Genomic DNA, 22,278 nt, shown 5'->3' with positions numbered 1-22,278 from the left:
GTGTATCGGTTTTAAGGATAACAGGACACTTCAAGAAAAGTTCAGATGGCGTTCTCACTTGTAATATGCTATCCGCAGTAAAGTATGAAAAAAATTACAATAAATAGTCAAAAAATGGATAGTCAAAAAATTACAATATAATTTAAAATGACAATTTTTTAAAAGTGCATATTTCAGAAAGAGTAAGGTCAATAAATATATTAATAAAAAAAACTATAATATAAATTTGGTTTTAGAACTGAGCGGAATTAAGAGAAATTAAGTGGCTGTAGTAGCGATCAACAGGTAGCAACAAACGCGTTCCAAGATTGCGGCTCTAATTTTGAATATTTTGTCGAGAAATTTGGCACACATATTCGTAATATACTAAAGAATGGCGGTACAGAGCCTAATTTCAGAAATATGTTAGTACGTGGAAATTACTCTATAATTAAATAAAATATTGAGAAAAGGAGCCTGTACCGCCATTAATAAGAAAAAAAAACTTTCTTCAAATAAACTTTTTTATCCCATGCCTAGATTTTGTGTAATCTTGGAACTACTAAAATTTTTTATTTCTAACAAGAAATCGAACATATTATAACTAAATAACTAATCAGGCAACATAGAGAAATGATCACTGTCATTTTGACAAACCTGCGTCAGATTTTCTCTAATCCGTTCTGTCATGTTTATCGATATCTGTTCAGTGCAGTAGTGTTTTAATTTAAGAATTCCTTTTTGTTGTTTCATAGGAAAGTAGTGTTTATTGATAGTTAATTTATTATATATTTGTTGTTGTTGTATAAGTTGTTGGCGTCTTTGAAAGAATAGATTGTTGTTAATTGTGAGTTTTAGTTATATGTAGGTAGATAAGTATATTTTACGTAAAAATAGTTCGAATTGTAATGCAAGTATATAAAGTTTTAGGAGGATTTTTTATTCTAAAAATATTATCAATAGTTTAACAAAATGGAAAAAGTAAATCAAACGAAAAATAAAGTGAAACCTTCCAAGAAAAAGTCCATTAAAATCCGTGCCAAAATTATGCGAAAATCGAAATTTGTTTCGCTTCACAACAAAAAATGATTATTTATTATTGTTTTATTATTAGATATTTCAAGCAAATACCTTTCTAAATACCTATCTTAACATAAAATGTTCACCCATTTTGGTTTATAATTATAAATATCTATTTAATATTAATTTAGCGCGACTATGATATTGTCAAAATATTAATCATAGATAATGTCAAAGATTACCACTGTTGCCAAAGTTTATGATACTATCTCCCGAAGTTATATTTTGTTGCTACCTCTTGATCGCTACTGTTTACTCTTAAGCTGGTATGTTGTCTCACGCATACAGGTACTCATGCAAAGATTAGAGTTAACTATGGTATGTATGCATGTATCGACTCCTGCATAGAATAACGTTGTAACTAACATTCTTGGAGATTTTGAGTTACAGTGTTCTTCTTATACATCTTCTTATGCTCAATCTGCCAATATGATCAGTGTGGCTGTAACTGCAGTTATAAGAAATATTCAGAATGAAATAATACCGTAAGTATAAAAAATATTTGAATTATTTGAAGATCACCAGAGTAATTACAGCTGTTACAATTTTATTCGCCGCGTAACGTTGTTACAATTTTATTCGCCGTACTGGCTGCTAAGTTCCGATAATCTTTCGCAGGTAGGTACCACACGTGTGTCAGATAAGAACATCGTAAGTGCAGTTACAATATTATCCGATGAACTTTATATTTATATCAAAAACTGTAACTGCAACAGTTCAAAAACCTATCCTCTAATAAAAAAGTAGACCTTTTTCTAAAAGAGGAGTTCAACATTTATATAATTACTTACTCCTTACACTGTCACAAATGTCACATGCATATAAAAAGAGAAATCAAAGAAATTTGTATCTTTTTTATCATTTCTAAAGAGTATAATAAATGCTGGTTACAACGTTATTCTTTGCAGGGGTCGATATAATTATTTTTATATTAGAGTACTTATAGGAAAATGTACTTGTTATTAAAAAGAATCCGGAATATTTCTATCTGTCTTTGTCATTGGTATAGCTAAATACACTAAAAATACAAAACTATCATTTTATGCCGATTACATAAGACAATATCAAAAGAAATAACTTAGAAGGTATGATAAATAAGAAATTATATCCGGCAGGATCGTTGTGACTTACTGGCGGATATTGGCTACGTGAACCATATTCACACATACAGAAAAGAATTTAGACATATGAGGAAAGAATAATATAACCTATAGAAAAACGTGTCTTTATGCACGTACAAAAATAAGTTTTTTTACCATAAAACATATTTTCATCCGTCAACTTTGAAGCCAGTTGTTCAACTGTACTGCTAATTTCTTTGAATCCAGCTTCTTCAAATAGCTTGTTGTACTCCTCCATTACATTTTTTCTTCTAAAGAAAGGTGAAATTAATTTCGTATGATCATATTTTTTCCATTTTGGATGTAAAGAAAACTCGTAATATACTTCGTCTGCGGATGTTTCATCTGCGTAGGTTAGAAGCATTTGTCCTTCAGGTTTCAGCATTTTGTACATATTTTTCAAAGCTTTTCTAAAACAAAATAAAAAATAAGCGATGATTTAGTATTTTAAATTAAAAACAAATGGATCTAGGACTCAGGTTGGCAGTTCTTCACCCTGAATTACCTATCACACCCAGTTTAGTTTTCTTAATGGCTTCGGAACAGTTGAAGCTCTGTATAGTTTCACAAATCTTGCCCAAAAATATTGTGATCAACAAAAAGATCTTTTCGTTGTATTTATAGTCTATGACACAGCTTGCGATAAAGTTAAACATATCATTCTCATGGAATGTCTAATAGACAAGGCGAAAACGGCGGGTTCGTTGGAAAAAATATTCCCATGGGATTTTTTTGCATAATCATATTCGTGAGACATCCCAGAATAAGGTTCAAGAAGTCGCCCACGTAAAAAGTGGTCCAATGTTTTTTTTCAATTTTTTTTATTCAAATTGTAAAAATCAATATTTTCGGCCCGGACATATTTTTTTAGGTTTTTTGGACCATTCTGGACAAAAAATGTCACTTATAATTTTTCTCTCAAGTTGCTCGTTATCGAGTTATAAGCAATTTAAAATTGAAAAAAACGAAAAATTGCGATTTTTAAGGCTTAATAACTCGGTTAAAAGGAGTACGGTCCTGACAGTAATAATATACATCACGTTGTAAACCGCTGCGAAATTTATCAGTTTTTAAATGATAAAAACAAAATTTAAAATTATTTTGTTAGTTCCTCCACATTGTTATAGTGGAAACACCATGTAAACCTCACAAACCTGACGTGAGTACCAAAAACCACATCATATATTTATATTAATAATAATATAACCTATAAAATATCCAAGAAATATAAATAGGACCAGTTTTGGGCCAAGATCCATACCGGATTTTGAACCGGCGACAGGGCCGGCCTTGCAACGTCTCCAAAATTAATCAAACATGACTTCGAATAACACCATGAACACTACCCAAACTTCATCTCACATCTCATATTCCAGTATTGTTAACACGTTTAAACAACCAACAAAAGACGAAGCCATAGTTCTTTCTAGTATTGAAGGAACGAAAGTTCAAGAGTACATCATAGCCGTCGGTTCAATAGTTGGTCCACGTAACGTATTTTTCGCTTCCAGAATAGCCAACAATAGAATATGTATATATCATTCCTCTAAAAATATATTTGATTCATTGCTGCATTCCCACAAATACGTCAATATAAAAGAAACTCAAGTAGAAATAAGAAGACTTATCACTCCAGCTCAAAGACTGATAATATCAAACGCTGGTCCTTCTGTTCCAACCACATTAATTGAACAAGAACTACGTAAAATGGGTATAAACACCGTCTCTAAAATGACTTTTCTTAGGGTAGGAATGCCTGAAAGCGAATATAGCTATATCTTGAGTTTTAGAAGGCAAACATTTATCACACCTTTAGAAAATATGTCAATTCCCGACTCTTTCATGATCTCTCATGATAATACCACTTACAGATTATACCTTTCTATAGAAGGCTTCAACTGTTCAAATTGCAAGACTATTGGTCACCAGGAAAGAGAATGTCCTGACAACGCTAATACAATCACTTCTAATGCTACCACTTCTAATACAACCAATCTTGACTCAACCAATTCTAACCCACCCACTTCTAATACAACAAATCCTGACCCAACCAATTCTAATCCAACCTCTTCTAAAGCTCTTCCAGAAACCTCCCAAAATACACAATATATAACAAATCTACCTTATAACCAAACAGAACAAAAACTTTCTGACAAAGCCTTAATATCCACCTCTAACGATCACCCAGCATCTTCCCAAAACATATTAGTTCAGATCCCAGACGCACAGGTCTCTAATAACCAATTAGAATCTACCATAGAAACCGACGACATGTCAAGACCTACAAATAATACAAATGAAACAAACACTTTAAAAATACCAACACCATCAACTTCCAACAAGATCAGCAATCTTACTCCATTAGAAATAACACAACCTAAAATTATTCCAAACGTCACAAAACATCTAAAAAGGCTCATCTCATCGTCTCCAGAAATCAACGAAAATACCACACAGACCGATTCTCATATCTTCTCTTCTCCAGTAACAAGGAAATCAAAGAAAAAAACAAAAACGTCTAAAAGAAATTCTCGAGATGAACTTTTACTTTCCCTAGAGACAATTAAAGACAAAATCGCAAACAGATCACCACCATTTGTCCTTAACTTCGACGAAATATGTGACTTTCTCGAAAACACATTAAACGCAAAACATCCCGAAATAACCTCAAAAAACTATTCGAACGAAACAGCCGAATTAATTCAGATCCTTAATTTTGTTCACGCCTATACCCACAATTCAAAATTAAAAAATAATATAACTCGATTAAGAAAGAAACTAAGCCCCAATAATTTCTCTTCCACAGAAGAGACCGATGAAACACACTCTCAATCAGAACTCGAAAATGTCTAACCCCTATATATTACAGTGGAATATCAATGGGTTCTATACCCATTTAGAACAATTAAAACTTCTAATAAATGAAACATGCCCTAAGATCTTATGTCTTCAAGAAACTCATTTTAAGCAATCCAATATTAATCTTCAAAACTACCAATGTTTTCCAAAAAACAGAATAGCACAACAGGCAAGTGACGGAGTAGCCATCTTTGTAAGAACAGACCTAGAAGCTAAGCCAAAGAAGATCCCATAGAATCACAGACGATGACCTCAAGACAATCCTCACCAAAAAAGTTTCATCAGTGTTAACATATTTAAAAGACATCAAATTGTATAACTCTATTTAATGTAATACTTTGTATTGTTATATCCACTAATAACCCTGCGCGGTTGATGTGGTTTTGTGTTTAAATAAAAAAAACTCGGTTAAAAATTATGATTATGAAATTCAGAAAGTGACCAAATTAAAGATTATAGCCTCCACTACATGATCCTGAATAAATTTGTGTCATTAATTTATTACTGAGCTGTTATTTTTAATTATTCATGTAGTGACTGCGAGTAAGATGCACCATTGACTGCCGGAATGGCATCTCTCTCGCACTCATCATTGCCGGCCGCCTAATACGTGCATGGCGCTTATTATTTTAACTTAAAAATAACAGCTTAGTGATAAAATATTGACAAAAATTTCTTCAGGATCTTGTAGGGTGGGCTTTAAACTTTTATAATTTGATCACTTTCTGACTTTCACAATAATAACTTTTAACCCAGTTATTAACCCTTAAAAATAGCCATTTTTCGTTTTTTTTTTTTCAAATATTAAATTGCTTATAACTCGAAAACGAGCAATTTTAGAGAAAAATTATAAGAGACCTTTTTTGTCCAGAATGGTCCAAAAAACCTAAAAAATGTATCGGGGCTAAAATTACTAATTTTTGCAATTTGATTAAAAAACAATTAAAAAAAAAACTTTGGACCACTTTTCACGTGGGCGACTTCTTGAACCTTATTCTGGGATGTTTCACGAATATGATTATGCAAAAAAATCTCATGGGAATATTTTCTCCAACGAACCCGGCGGTTTCGCCTTGTCTATAAAGCAAAAGGACTCGACAAAAATAATATTAACATGATGAGAAATCTCTACTGATACTAACAGGCTGTTCTGATAAAAGTCAGAAAGACCTGCACACACCACTAAACACAAAATGTGACACTGGGGAACAATTTGATTTAGAAATAAACATAAAAAAAAAACAAAACTTTGGTTAGTTATCAGTAAGAGCGGTGCAGTCATAACAAGGATCCAGATAAATAATGAAGATGATGAACAAGACGACAAAATGAAATACTTAGGGGTCCGGATTACTGAAAATCTAAATGGGAAATCAGAAATTTAATGAAGGATAGAGCAATCAAAACAGCGTTTGTGAAGAAGAGGAATTTTCTGAGTAGCCAAAAAATCAATCTGCAGATCCAATATCGGGTGGTAAAATGTTATTATATCCACACTATTCTTCTTTATGGAGCCGAAGCTTGGATTGTTAATATTGAATTACTGAGAAAGCTGGAAGTGGCCTTTTAGGAGAATATTGAAAATACCACGGATCGATCATATTACGAACGATATGGTGTTACATATAGTGGGAAGAGACAGAGAACTTTTGACCACCATTAAATGGAAACAACAGCAGCATGTTTGGGACACATACTTAGAAATGGTAAGAACGAGTTGTTGCAACTGATTATGAAGGGTCAAATAAAAGGAAAAAGGTCCCTCCTGATAGATGATAAATATCCTGACTGAAAAACATTCGCGACTGGACAAAAATGCAGTGTTCACCCTTAAAACGTATTTTCATTTTTGTCGATAGGACACTCTGGTCAAGATAGGTCGAATTTTTACCGTCGCGGTCGAGTTGACACAAATTTTATTTAAATAGCTGATATCGCTGGCGTAACTGACATTCAAAATCGCCGGTCGATTCAAGCGTTATTTCTGAGTGAACAGTTCTTTCGACACCAAATATAATTATTTATTAATGAACATGGCGTTCCATTTAAAATAAGAATCATATGACACATTAAATAATTCAATAATGAAACTGTAAATTTTGAACACCCTGTAAATAAATGTGTAATAATTAATCATGAAATACATTCAACCAATATCCAAATATTTAAATGTAAAAGTAATTTTTTTATAATTTCTTAAATAACTTGAGAATAAGCCTTCTCTTAAAACTTTACATTTTAAGAAAAGACAACATAACTCAGAACACTCTGTACATAGGTATAGGAAAGCCTTATGAAACTAGACCTTATTTTTTGCGGACAATTAAAAATGCAATAAAATATAGGGTGTTTCATAAGAAAAAATATAACTTTGATACACCGCTATTTATTGGGACACCCTGTATATTTCAAAATAATTTTAAAATGTAGATTTTATCAACTTACAAACTATTAATTTAAATTTTTTTTCAAATCTGTTACCATTTCGCTGTAATCTTCCGTCCCGTTAGTGGTGACTCACCCTGTATAGTGAAAATAAATTAGGGGAAGTCAGTAAAAATTAGATGCTGTCAGAAAAAAATTGAGGGTGTCTGAAAAAATTTGAATCAGTCAGAAAAAATTGGAGGGAGATAGTATAAAATAGGAGGAAGTAAAAAAATTTAGTGCAGTGACTGTAGCGGGCAATTGATTTTTATTGGCAAATAAAATTTAAGAAAACAAAAGTTATATATCTTACCGCGTATCTTTCACCCAGTGCATGACAGCAAATCCAAAAATATGATCAAACCGATTAACAAATTCTTTAGGGATGGAATCGGCTGAAATATCTAAGAGAACAAATCTTGCTCTCGGATCAGTACTATTTCGCCTCAGATACTCAACCATTCGACGGCTAACATCTGAACCAATAAACTCCTTGTAATTATCAGGTAGTATGGGAAACAGTACACTTTTTGAGTTACTGCCATCGCCCATTCCAAATTCAAAGATGGATTCATTATTTTTCCATTTAAGGGAGTTTTTTATTTCAGTCAAGCTCTTTAGATGAACTGAAGATAGAAAAGTTGAAGATTTTCCCCATAGTTCTGGTTCAATCATATTTATTGTTTCTCCAAGGAATTTGTATAAAAAACGAGGAACGTAGTATTTTAATGGTCAAAACCTAAAAGAAAAAATTTAAGGTTAATTTAATTTAATTTAATACCTATATTATATTTTTTGGTAATCATTGTGGTATATATTATGTATAATATACAGAGTGGGCCAAAGAAAAGAGTCCACCTTGATATTTGGCAGTATTTATTAGATTTGAACGAAATGAGGAAACAAGTCGATACTTGATCTAAGGGAAACACATTTTTACGATACATACATCTGTCATTTGTCAACTCCCTCCCTTTCATTCCGACTACACCTATTTTTAAATAGGGAATAGGGGTCTTGTGCTAGCTCATTTGAAAGGTTATTCAATTCTCTGTTCAGTAATATAAACATTAACATAATTATTTATACAGGGTGTCCGATAAGAAAATATTTCAATTAAATTAATTGACACAAAAAGAAGACTGTATGTCATCTATTTAATTCAAAATATATTCTACTGCTGTCATAAAACAGAAAAAAATGTTTTTTGATAAATAAACATTGTTTTTCGCTTAAGTACAATGTTCAAGCTGCCACCCATCTGCCTCTTGGTATGTTGAATATCGAATTTAAGCTACAAACAATGTTTATTTATGAAATAAACATTTTCTTCTGTTTTCTGTCAGCAGTAGAATGTATTTTGAGTTTAATAAATTACATACATTCATCTTTTTGTGTGAATTAATTTAATTTAAAATATTTTTCTTGGACATATAATACATAGTAGTATAAATAATTATGTCAATGTTAATACTACTGAATAAAGAATTGAATAACCTTTCAAATGAGCTAACACACGACCCCTATTCCCTATTTAAAAATAAGGGGCGGTGGAAGTAGAAGGGAGGGGATTGGCAAATGACAGATGTATGTACCGTAAAAATGTGTCCCCCTTAGATCAAAAATCGACCTCTTTCGTCATTTCCGTAGAAATCTAATAAATACTGCCAAATATCGAGGTGGACTCTTTTATTTGGCCCAATCTGTATACAAAGCCGGCGATAACGGACCTGCAAGGGATGCACTGCAGGCGGGCGCCACTGTTTGGGGGCGCCAAAATGAGCTTTTTTTCTGCTGGTATCATATAATATACAGTAGACTCGCGATTATCCGAGGTAACTGGGACCGTGACTACCTCGGATACGGAAAAGCTCGGTTAACACTGAGATTGGTTATATTGATAGAAGAACACGTAAATAATCATAACTGTGGATATTATAATGACAAAATTAATACAGTACTGTCTATAAAAGATAAAAACATTTACCTTATCAATATTACTGTTTAAAAAAGTCTTTGATTTTGCATAAGCTTTATTCCTCTTTTTGATTTTGAATCGGCGATGTTGCGTCAAGGTTGAAAATTGTAACTCACCTGTTATTACTTTTGCCTCTGTTAACCGAGGGGTTCGGATGACCGAGACTCTGATAATCGCGAGTCTACTGCACTAAAATAGAAAAATTAATTTTTTAAATATGGTTTAAGTTCCAGATATCGCTAACCTGTGTTTGTTATTTTTGCACCTCACACACGTAAATATAATATAAAGGTATACAACGCATAGAATTGTATTCCTAGGGTGTCGTAATATTTATTGGTCAAGATATTATGTTTCTAAAAACCAAACATCTTTGCGCTTAGGTATTGGGAATGTTTTGTTTATTTTCTTTAAATTTCTTTCAAGTTGTTTATAATCTTTGTGTCAGCAGTTATAGGAGAGTACATGATTTGTGGTAAAATAAACATGGTTCTGAATTTCTGAAGCTGTTTCTGTCCCCTGTTACTTTTCGCTAACTTTGCCCGTAACTTTGCCCTAAGACTTTTCGTTAATAAACTGCTTTCTGGCTGCATCCCATATCTCCGGATTTTACAATATATAATCACGTAGAGACGACGAAAATAGGAGAAAGCAAATAGAGGACACTTAGGCCACGCATTTACCTTCTCTTCGTCTAGGAAAAGGACCGAAAGACAGTTTCTAAATACTCACAAATTGAGTAAAAATGAAAAAGATAAAAAAGGGTTCAAGGCAGGTTTTTTTTATATTCGATTCAGAGTTGGCCTACCATCTCCATATAGTAAATATTTCAGCATCCTTATGCATCATCAGTGAAGATTATGCAGTCACAACTCTGAAGGGAATACAAACATTCTGCCTCTTTTAAAGCAAACCATCGCGATGCGATGAACCCGCCTTTTGAGACGCAATACAGCGACATCTCTCGTATTACGAGGAAAACGAAAAGCCCTAGATACAAAGTTTACTACTTTTTAAACAATTAGAATAATTGAAATAAAAATATAATAAACAATATTTTAAATCCAAGACTTTTCGTTAATAAACTGCTTTCTGGCTGCATCCCATATCTCCGGATTTTACAATATATAATCACATAGAGACGACGAAATAGGAGAAAGCAAATAGAGGACACTTAGGCCACGCATTTACCTTCTCTTCGTCTAGGAAAAGGACCGAAAGACAGTTTCTAAATACTCACAAATTGAGTAAAAATGAAAAAGATAAAAAAGGGTTCAAGGCAGGTTTTGTTTATATTCGATTCAGAGTTGGACTACCATCTCCATATCGTAACTATTTCAGCATCCTTATGCATCATCAGTGAAGATTATGCAGTCACAACTCTGAAGGGAATACAAACATTCTGCCTCTTTTAAAGCAAACCATCGCGATGCGATGAACCCGCCTTTTGAGACGCAATACAGCGACATCTCTCGTATTACGAGGAAAACGAAAAGCCCTAGATACAAAGTTTACTACTTTTTAAACAATTAGAATAATTGAAATAAAAATATAATAAACAATATTTTAAATCTAAGACTTTTCGTTAATAAACTGCTTTCTGGCTGCATCCCATATCTCCGGATTTTACAATATATAATCACGTAGAGACGACGAAAATAGGAGAAAGTAAATAGAGGACACTTAGGCCACGCATTTACCTTCTCTTCGTCTAGGAAAAGGACCGAAAGACAGTTTCTAAATACTCAAAAACTGAGTAAAATGAAAAAGATAAAAAAGGGTTCAAGGCAGGTTTTGTTTATATTCGATTCAGAGTTGGACTACCATCTCCATATAGCAACTATTTCAGCATCCTTATGCATCATTAGTGAAGTTTATGCAGTCACAACTCTGAAGGGAATATAAACATTCTGCCTCTTTTAAGGCAAACCATCGCGATGCAATGAACCCATCTTTTGAGACGCAATCTAGCGACATCTCTCGTATTACGAGGAAAACAACGAAAAGCCCCAGATACAAAGTTTACTACTTTTTAAACAATTAGAATAATTGAAATAAAAATATAATAAACAATATTTTAAATCTAAGACTTTTCGTTAATAAACTGCTTTCTGGCTGCGTCCCATATCTCCGGATTTTTTAATATATAATCACGTAGAGACGACGAAAATAAGAGAAAGCAAATAGAGGACACTTAGGCCACGCACTTAGGCTTAATAATTATTATCCCAGATTTAGCCATACGGCTCACACTCCCTGTAAGGGGAAAATTGACTCATCCCAGATACCTACGGTATCAAAAGGATTGAGCTTTGGTGGGACTCTTTCCGTGTTATCGAGCCCTAGGTGACTTGGTATGCTGGAGTATCTCCCAGAAATTTTCGTACACATCTGGCCGTCGCGAGTAGTACAGCTTTCTGCATGGTCTTATAAAGGTGTTCATTTAGACCCAGCTTTTTTATGTTTTCGAGGAGGTTCTTCGGAATGACTCCAGTAGTAGACATAATAATAGGTATCGTCTGGGTACTTTGCATTCTCCATTGTCTTCGTATTTGAATTTCCAGATCTCTGTACTTGGCGATCTTTTCAGTAAATTTACTACGTAGATTATTATTGTTAGGTATCGCCACATCAATCAATGTTGTTTGCCTTGTTAATTTATTAACTAGTACGAGATCTGGTCTATTATGTGCCACTGTTTGGTCTGTGAGCACAGTACGGTCCCAGTATAGCTTGTAGTTGCCATCCTCAAGCATACTCTCAGGGACGTATTGATAATATGGGACATGGTCCGTTTGGAGAAGTCCCAGCTTGATAGCTATCTCTTGATGAAGGATTTTTCCCACTGCGTCATGCCGTTCCTTGTATTCAGTTGCAGCAAATGCCTGGCAGCCCCCTGTAAGATGTTGGATGGTTTCTTGGGTTCGGCATCCATATCGGCATTTGTCGTTCTGGATCTGAGGGTCTTTGACGATGTGTTTCAGGTAATTTTTAGTTGGTATAACCTGATCCTGAATGGCTAGTATTGAACCTTCTGTTTCAGGGAACATCTTACCCGATGTCAACCAATAGTTCGACGCTGTATTGTCGACATAGTCTTGGCTGACCTCATTGGGATGTCGCCCGTGCAGAGGTTTGCCCATCCAGGTGCGCAGTTTTTCGTCCTTAGTAAGGTGGTTTATGCGCATTTCTGGTTCCCTCAGCTTGACCGGTGTTGTGTCATCTACTGCGCAAATGGCGCGGTGTAGATTAGATGTCTCAGCCTGCATCTGAAAATAAGTTCTTAAATTAGCAATCTGTTTATCTAATTGCTCACCTATATCCATAAGTCCTCTTCCTCCTAAATACCGGGGTAATGTCGTTCGTTCTACTGCACTTTTAGGGTGGTGTTTTTGTGCCTTTGTGAGGTGTGTTCGTACTTTTCGCTGAAGATGTTCAATATCCGTTTTTGTCCACTTAACAATACCAAATGAATAGCTAAGCGCGGAACAAGCGTAGGTGTTTAGTGCCTTAAACAAATTTTTACTGTTAAGCTGTGAACGAAGCAGCTGTTTTACCCTTCGTATAAACTCAGTAGTTATCTCAGTTTTCATTTGCTTATGGTCAATTTTCCGCGCCTGCTTTACACCAAGATATTTGTACATATCGTTTTCGCCCATGGCCTCGATGTTCTGGCCATTTTGCATGTCGAATCCACCGGGCTGTACCTTTCCTCTGACTATATTCAAAACACGGCACTTGTCTAGTCCGAAGTGCATGCTAATATCATTAGAGAATGTTTCTACAGTTTTTAGCATCTGTTCTAGGTGTTCTCGAGTGGAAGCCATTAATTTCAAATCATCCATATACAACAGATGATTGAGCTTCGCTACCACAGTATTATTGTTTCTAATGCTAAAACCTGAGTCAGTGGAGTTTAATAGCTGGGAAAGGGGGTTCAAAGCTAAGCAGAACCACAATGGACTCAACGAGTCTCCTTGAAACAGGCCCCGTTTGATTGCGATATTTTCGGTTTCGATATTGTTTTCACCGGGTATTTGGAGGTGAATTTTAGTCTTCCAATCTCTCATTATATGCCTTAAAAAGGTCACTATGTTATCATCGACTTTGTATATTCTTAATATATCTATAAGCCATCCATGCGGTACTGAATCAAAGGCCTTCTTATAGTCAATAAAAGCAGTAAAAAGGTTCCTTTTTTTTGTGAATGCCTGGTTCGAAATGACTGAGTCGATGATAAGTTGTTCTTTGCAACCCATGGAACCCTTAGCGCATCCTTTCTGTTGAGGCTCTATGATATTGTTTAGAGCACAGTGTTGGTAGATACGCCGGGTTACACAGGATGTGACCAATTTATACAAAGTTGGAAGACAAGTAATTGGGCGGTACTTGGATGGATCTTGGGTGCTATTTTGATCCTTTGGTATTAAATAAGTAGTTCCCTGAGTTAGAAATGATGGTATTTCCTGCGGATTAGAGATAACATGATTAATTAATGTTGATAAAGAATCATGAATACACCAAAACTTTTTAAGCCAGAAGTTCTGAACTCCGTCTGGTCCAGGGGATTTCCAGTTATGAAGCTCTTTGATGACATTTGAGACCTCTTCAGTCGTGAATGGTTCATAGTTAGCAGTAACGTAGTGGTGACAGTTGTGCGTCGTATCTTCTATCCATCTAGCATTGTTGTTAAAAGCAGCTGGTGTGGAAAGTTGATTTCCCCAAAACTCATGAATTTCTTCTTGGCTTGGGTAAGACTTGTCGGCACTTTCTACGGTGGAATTGAGTTTTCGGTAGAACGCCTTCTCGGAATTTTCAAAAAGTGCATTGTCGCTTTTTCGGTTGTTACTAAGTTTGTACCTCCTTAGTCGCCCTGAATAGACGGAGAGTTTTTGTTTTAATGTATCCAGACACTGTTGAGCTGTGTTATTGTCTGGATCGTATCTCGAGTGTCTTGCAGTGTTCCGCATTATTTCTTCAGCTCTCCTAATGAGTTTTCTCCTTGGTACTCCTCGTAAATATTCTGTGACTTGGCCAATATCCCTACGCAGTAATTCAATCTTCCCTTGCAGTCTTTTTTCCCAGGGTGCAATTCTGTTACCTGTTCTTCCGTTATTAGTACCCCGTCGTGTTCTGATCTTAATGCCCATTACATTAGCAATTGCTGTTGCTGCACAGTAGATGAGCATATGCAAATATTCTAATGTGTGAGCTTCTACGACGTAATTGGGTAGGACTTCAGTGTTCACAATTTGTAACAGCGCACCCAGTTTCTTACAAGAGTTAATTCTTGGTAGCGGTGGTCTGCTAAGTGGGTTTGTTCCATTAAACTCTTGTACGGCGCGAGCCATTTCGTTTACTAGGCTATCACGTAACTCGTTGTTTTCCTGCGGTGTATTATCAGGTTGAGTTACTGGTATGGGAAGCTCAGGAATCTGCTGATCAGGGATTTCATTAGGGACTTGATCTAAAATTAGCCCTTGATTGTTAATCTCCCGTTCGACTTCGCTTTTGATGGTATCGCGTCTAGCCTCTGGGATAAGATTATTTCTGATGATTACCCGGTATTGATCTGATACTCTTTGCTCCGATACTTGAATATCTGGGTACTCTCTGCAAAATTCGGCATACAGCTGTTGTCGGTAGCCGATCGTTTCTTGACCGAGGTTTGTCACCTTGTAGTAGAAGCGCAAAATGTTTTCATTAATGGACGCAGTCCATTTCATGCGCTGCCTCGGTCGTCCCGCTTGAGTGAGCGCCGGCTGAGGTTCCAGCGCAGCACCTTCGGCGGGTGGAGCTCTTGCTGTTGTTTGGCTCACTTGTGGCTGTTGTTGTTGGGCTGTAGCTGATTGTATGACAGGGGCCCGCCTCCTCAACACCCTGCCACCGACGTCCCGCATGCTGTCACGTCCAGCGCCGGCTCCAGACGTGCCCTGGCGATCCCCAGGCAGCGATCCTAAACATAAATCATAATTCTCCATATTAATGGGTTTGCATTTTATACCTACTGCCAGGTGTCAGTTTTTGTTCCACGGCAAGTATCCCTGCTACTCTCTGGGTACTGGCGCTACAAATACCCAGAAAGCATCCCCCATTCGCAGGGGGCCGCGCCTGATAGAAGAACTGACAAAAAACTCCCACAGGAGTTATTATTATTATTATTATTATTTAGCTTAAGGGGATAGGTACACATTTTCGGCTCCAATGCTATTTAAATGGGATACATATTTTTCGAATCCTGGGAAAACTAATAAGAATTTTTGAAAAATGTAAACGCAGAATGAAAGATTACGTTATTACCGAGGGCCGTAAGTCCCTGAAAACTTCTATAATGTCTCTTTTAATAAGTTACAGAGGTGAAAAGCCAAGAGAAAATTAAGTCTGATTTTTAATTTCAAATATCTCATTCAAAAGAAACTTTTTATTTATTCTAAGGGACTTTCGGCCTTCGGTAATAATTTAGTCTTTAATTCTGCGTTTAAATTTTTCAAAAATATTTTTATTAGATTTTTTCAGGATTCGAAAAAAATGAACACCATGTCCGTGGTAATATTTTCCAAATCAAACATTCGCTATCTTTGTCCTACAACGCACTCAGTCGAACAGAATGTTCTGACAAGACAGTGACAATTTTAGAGATATTTGACACGGCTTCAGAAATATTTTGAGTTGTTTAATAAATAATATTGATAGTGTATCTGACTAATAATTGATTTAAGACGTGAAAATAATAAAAAGTTATTTATTGTTTATTAATTACGAAAGATCCCAAGAAGACAATACACCAGGATAAAATATATTCTGCGATCCAAGTATTTTGTTGTTAAATATGTTCAATATTTAATCTAAGCGTTCCATAGTAACAATATATTATTAAAAAAATCACTTCATCACTATTCCTCTTTTCTCGATTAAGTAGTAGTTTTGATTGCATAGTATATAAATGAATATAATCATTGAATACATAGTTAGTGAAAAATATATCATATTTATTAATTAACTGAATTAATAATTTAGCGATTATACAAGTAACAGTTATCCAAGAACATTCAAAAGTCATCTCTAACTTAATTTTTGACAATGTCATTGTCAAGCAATGTTTATATACACTGATGAGTACCCTAAAAACCGGCAAAATAGCGGAAAAGATGGAAAACATAATACATTGCGAAACAAAAAGAGATGCAACTAGTGGAGGTGGAAATGATCGTTATAAACGTATAAATTAACATTACATTACATAGTTTCCCTCCTTTATACCTCTGTGACAGGAGTATTTTATAAAATTCTACTGTCACAGTGACAGTTGTCTGATACGTCTAAAGGTGGGAAACTATGTAATGAAATGTTAATTTATACGTTTATAATGATCATTTCCATTTCCAAGAGCTTCGTCTCTTTTTGTTTCGCAATGTATTATGTTTTCCATCTTTTGCGCTATTTTGCCGGTTATTAGCATGCTCACCACTGTATAATATATCCATACCACTGAGAATTTTACTATAAGTAACTTGCCGTGTAAAGAAAGAAAAAGTAGGGATAGACGTAAAATATTTGCGCCTGTGCTCTTAATGCCTCGACAACTAATCGTAATTGGCATGGTATAGTTGATTTCGCAATCTGATAGTGTAATGTGTAGTGTGTGTATGTTGAATAAATGTCTTGTTACTTAGTAAAGTCGACTTCATTGTCTTTACAAAGAGACGCTAATTTTATCCGAATATTTGCGGTAGCTCAGTTGAATACCGATACTACAAGCTTAGAAACTATTTTAGAATTAATTAGTAATTATTCAAAGTGCAAACAACGCAAAAAGAGCAGATAAAGCTGCAAAAAAGAAGTGAAAAAATACAGATATCGACGTAACAGCTGAGAGATTTGCATAGTAAGAAATAAATATGTCTATTATTGGTACCTAAAGTCAGTTTATAATATACATACATAGCTACAGATAATAGACAAATATCAGTTAAAATTCCACTGACTTAGCACCCTAGTTTGAAACAAAGAAAAATGTTGGTATTTTAATTTAAAATATGAACTGACCAAATAATTCACTGAACTGAGAAACACTAAAGATACCTCCTCTTTACTGATTCTTCCCCTACAACGTGTTCTTTAGACGTTGGTCACTAAACAACTCTTAAAACATAATTATTCTACCGTATTCTAGAATGAAATATTTATACCCAAACATATTGCACGTTTTTTATTTAATTGATACCAATCTGTGATAAACTAGATTGTCATTAGTGTCGATGTTATTAAACTAATTATTAAACTAATTATAAAAAAATTATGGCAAAGTTTAAATAAGATGATAGTTTACGCCAATCAAACATAAAGTTAGTTCAGATCAGAGTTTGGAGTTTAGTCCATTCTTTCACGGTTTTTGCTCTAAATTTTAAAGAACCGCTTGGATTGACATGAAATTTGGCATACCTATAGCTTACATGTCAAAGAAAAAAAGTGATATTGTGCCGATGTATGCTTTTGCCCTGGGGGTGACTTTCACCCCCTCTTGGGGGTAAAAAAATATATGTCCACAATAAGTCCGGAAATGGGTAAACTGACTAATTTTAAGTAACTTTTGTTCTATAGAGCTTTTTCGCCAAGTCAACACTTTTCGAGTTATTTGCAAGTGAATATGTTCATTTTTCAACAAAATAACCACATTTTTAGACGGTTTTTCGCAAATAACTCAAAACGTAAGTATTTTGTCGAAAAAAACGTTCTTAGCAAAAATATAGCCTAAAAAAAAAAGAAAAAAAAATGGTGTACGCGTTAGGTCTCTGGATCTTGTAGAACCAGAGTTATAGTCAATGAAAAATATATTCATATTCACCAAATTTCAAAAAGAATATTTCGACGTAAAATATCCAAAAAATTAAGCACTTTTTGGGGAAAACCTATTTTAACTTTTTTAAACTGTTTAAAAAAAGGTTTATTTTTGTTTTTACAAAAAGTTTCTAGCATTAAATTTAAGCAAGTTACGCTCAAAATAAAGCTGGTCCCTTTTGTTTTTGCAAAAAAAAAAATCGGAAAGACCACCCCCTAATTAGCAACTTAAATTAAATTAATCGTTGCCGCTCCACAAATTATTTTACTTATGTTGTGTTTATATGATCTGTAAGTTTCATCGATTCAAAGTGCTTATTTTTGAAAAAATTTGGTTTCAAAGTAAAATTTTTAAAAATTAAAATTTTGAAAAATATGCTTTTTTTTTTCAAAATAACTTAAAAATTGTTAGAGATACCAAAAATCTTGAAAAACAAAAAAAGTCAGACTTGCTTTTCTGAATGTCATGTATTTTTTTGTTTTTCTGTTAGACAAAAATTGATTAAGATTTGGTGTTTCTAAATTTGCATACATTCGTGATCAGTGACTCGTTCAACCCCTTTTAACTACAGCCCTTTCAATAATAAGGACTTTGAACCGATGAAACTTACAGATCATATAAACAATATATACACGAGTCAAGAAACTTGTGAAGTCGTAACGATTAAGTTCATTTAAGATACTAATTAGGGGGTGATTTTCTCGATTTTTTTACCAAAACCAAAAGGGACTAACTTTATTTTGAGCGTAACTTGTTTAATTTTGATGCTAGAAATTTTTTTTTTATAAAACAAAAATGAAGCTTTTTTTAAACATTTTAAATAAGTTGTAATGAGTTTTCCCCGAAATGTGCTCCATTTTTGGTTATTTCACCTTAAAATATTCCATTTGGAATTTGAGAATATGAACCTATTTTTCATTAGCTATAACTCTGCTTCTACTAGGTGTAGAGACGTGATATATACACCATTTTTTTAAATCTTTTACAGGCTTTATTTTTACTCTGAATGTTTTTTCGACAAAATACTTACTATTTGAGTTATTTGCGAGAAACTGTCTAAAAGCGTGGTTATTTTGTTGAAAAAATGAACATATTCACTGCCAAATAACTCGAAAAGTATTGACTTAGTGAAGAAACTCTATAGAACAAAAGTTACTTATAATTAGCCAGTTTATCCATTTCCTGACTTTCTTAGGACGAATATTTTTTCACCCCCAAGTGGGGGTGAAAACCACCCCCAGGGCAAAAGCACATATCGGCACAGTATCACTTTTTTTCTTTGACTTGTTAGCTATGTGTATGCCAAATTTCATGTCAATCGAAGCGGTTCTTTAAAATTTAGAGGTTTTGCAATATTTTACCGTTAAAGCACGGACTAGTTCCTTTTTCTCAAGAATGTTGAACATAGTTAGTGATTCTAATTATTAGAAGATTAGTTTAGATATTCTGTATGACTTTTACAGTTTATTGTAGTTTAGTCAGAGCCGTAACTACCATTGGGCCGGGGGGCCCCGGCCAAAGTGGGCCCCGCTGGGGCCCTCCTTTGGTTGGCCGTGCATAGATTTTAATGAGGAAAATTAAAAAAAAAAAAATTAAAAGCCAATTCCAACGAAATATTTTCAAATGACACAATTTTAAAAAGACCTTACAGTGGCACCCTAGACCTCAGCATACAGTTGAGGGGGATAAGCAGGGGCTTCCGAGACCTTAACATACAAAATTATTACTTAGAAAATTAGTTATTTCGGCGTAATAAAATCTAAAATGTCATTGGAAGAGGAGGCCAGTGCTAAGCTGGAGCCCCCGAGACTTGTAAAGATATAAATCGTTACTGAGGAAATTAGTCATTTTGACGAAATAAAAACTAAAATGCAACCGGAATAGGGGTCCCCGGTCCTAGCTACTTTGTCTTAACCAATTGACACTCAACGAAAAAGGTACGTAATATTAATAAAAATGTTAATTCAGACAACAAAAGCAATACTTAAAATTTGTCCAATTCTTGGTTTTATTGAAAAAACAAAGCGATGTTCATCAATTCATTATGTTCGTTAGTTGATCCAATCTATTACCTTTATTGAATAGATGCAGATCCATTTATTAATATTACGAACACTGTTCACTGAGCCAACGAACACTATTCATTGAAACAACAACGTCGTTAATTGACCGACGAAGACTATTCGTTGTGTCAATAACAGTGGTATTTCTCCTAACGTATTTCGTTTATTTCTACAATTATTTTCGTTTATTCTTGCAATTAATTCCGTTCATTCCCACAATAAATGCGGTTATTCTTACAAGCAGTTCTATTCATCCCAACAGTAAGTTTCGTTTATTCCTACTATGAACGTATTTTATATTGATAATTACTGAATGCATTAGCTCAATGTATGATATTAATTGATTAATAATAATTTTGCAAATCCCCCTTTTTTGTCTTAAACCTAATGGACTTTACACTGTGTGATTTCTCATATGATTTCACTTATACAGTGCGCTGGAAAAAGTGTGGCCCCCTTATTAACTTATTTATTTTTAGCACATAAGCAAAACGCTCGAACAGGTCGATTTTTAAAATAATCGAAGTGTATTATAACATCAATGTTTCGAACTTTACGCGATCCCTCTTCAGGTGACAGCCACAACTTTGGTTTTTTAAATGGGAAAGTGCATCATGTGACAACTCATTTAAAAGCGTTTGAAATAGTGATTCCCAAAATGTATAACACTTAATCCTTTTAGAGAGCGCAGGTGCAAAATTTCGATCGAATTCTTTTTAAACGCATTAATTTTTTTTTGAATCCTGCGAAAACTAATAAGTATTTTTGAAAAATTTAAACGCAGAATAAAACATTACATTATTACCGAGGGCTGAAAGTGTCTTAGAATAAACAAAAAATTTCTTTTAAATGTGATATTTGAAATTAAAAATCATACTAAATTTTCCCTTTTTCGCCCCTGTGACTCATTAAAATAATCATTATAGAAGTTCTCAGGGACTTCAGACCCTCGATAATACTGTAATATTTTATTCTGCGTTTAAATTTTTCAAAAATACTAATTAGTTTTCTCAGGATTCGAAAAAAATGAATAGGATAATGGACACACGAAAACTTTCTTCCAGTACGGACTACACTTGGAAACGAAATGAAATTATTCGGCACTTCGGCAGAGGTAACAGCATTGTTTAACAAAGAACGATCAGGAAAAGCCATTACATTTGATATAGTCAAGCAAAATATTAATTGTTTCAACAACTTCGTTTATTGTTACCATGAACGCATTTATTGTGGTTACTAAACGCAGTAGTAGATTGATTAATGCATTCGTTGTCACAACAATCACTTTATATCCATGGAATAATTAAATATTACTCTACATTAACAACATTTGTACATTGTTTTAATGTCATCTGTACGTTGTCACGATAAACCAAGGTAATTACTTATCATCTACGAAATCAAGAAAGTGATTGATTAATGTACTCTAGTTATTTTCACAATTATTATTCAATCATTGTGACAATAACCAATAACTAAATACATTGATCAATGTCTAAAAGTTCGTTGAAACAAAAAATTAAATCTAACAATAAAACACGAAAACGTTTGTTTTCTATACTTCCACAAAATTTATTATATCTAAGTGACTACAGCTGTTTCGGCGGAGTGCCTTTCTCAAGTAATATAGTTTACAATGTGTTTGCCTTTTTAATCTTCAACTGAAGAGGTTGAGGAGTGGGGAGCTGTTTGTCTCGAGTTGGTCATTCAGAATTATATCTGTATTTTTCAGTTTATTAATTTCCATAGATTCTAAAAAAGATAGCTTAAGGCCTTTATTTTGAATATGTAGAATTTGAAACTCTTCATTGAAAGAATGATTATGATCTAGAAGGTGAAGTGCGTATGTAGAAGTGTCTGTTTTTCTATTGTTGAATGCCCTTTTGTGTTCTGCTATCCGTTTGTCAAAAGTTCTGCCAGTTTGACCGATGTACG

General features: G+C 34.1%; 1 protein-coding gene across 3 annotated transcripts in view; it reads right to left on the bottom strand.

Moving 5' to 3' along the window:
* LOC114335146 (juvenile hormone acid O-methyltransferase-like) overlaps positions 1-22,278 on the bottom strand; it is a 51,158-nt gene that overhangs the window by 5,718 nt on the left and 23,162 nt on the right. Inside the window, exons 2-4 of one of the 3 annotated variants that reach the window (XM_028285321.2) lie at positions 9,558-9,630; positions 7,777-8,202; positions 2,316-2,590 (exon numbers count right to left, since the gene is read on the bottom strand). In XM_028285321.2, the coding sequence (XP_028141122.2) occupies positions 2,316-2,590; positions 7,777-8,138 (637 nt within the window). In that variant the 5' untranslated portion in view covers positions 8,139-8,202; positions 9,558-9,630. Of the gene's footprint in view, positions 1-2,315; positions 2,591-7,776; positions 8,203-9,557; positions 9,631-17,487; positions 17,582-22,278 lie in introns of those variants that run through there. The other 2 variants (XM_028285320.2, XM_028285318.2) reach the window with 2 other exon arrangements.

This window comes from Diabrotica virgifera, chromosome 1 (assembly GCF_917563875.1).
Source record: "Diabrotica virgifera virgifera chromosome 1, PGI_DIABVI_V3a".
Taxonomy (NCBI): domain Eukaryota; kingdom Metazoa; phylum Arthropoda; class Insecta; order Coleoptera; family Chrysomelidae; genus Diabrotica; species Diabrotica virgifera.
Note: the sequence above shows the minus strand (reverse complement) of the source record. Positions and strands in the feature narration are given on the sequence as shown.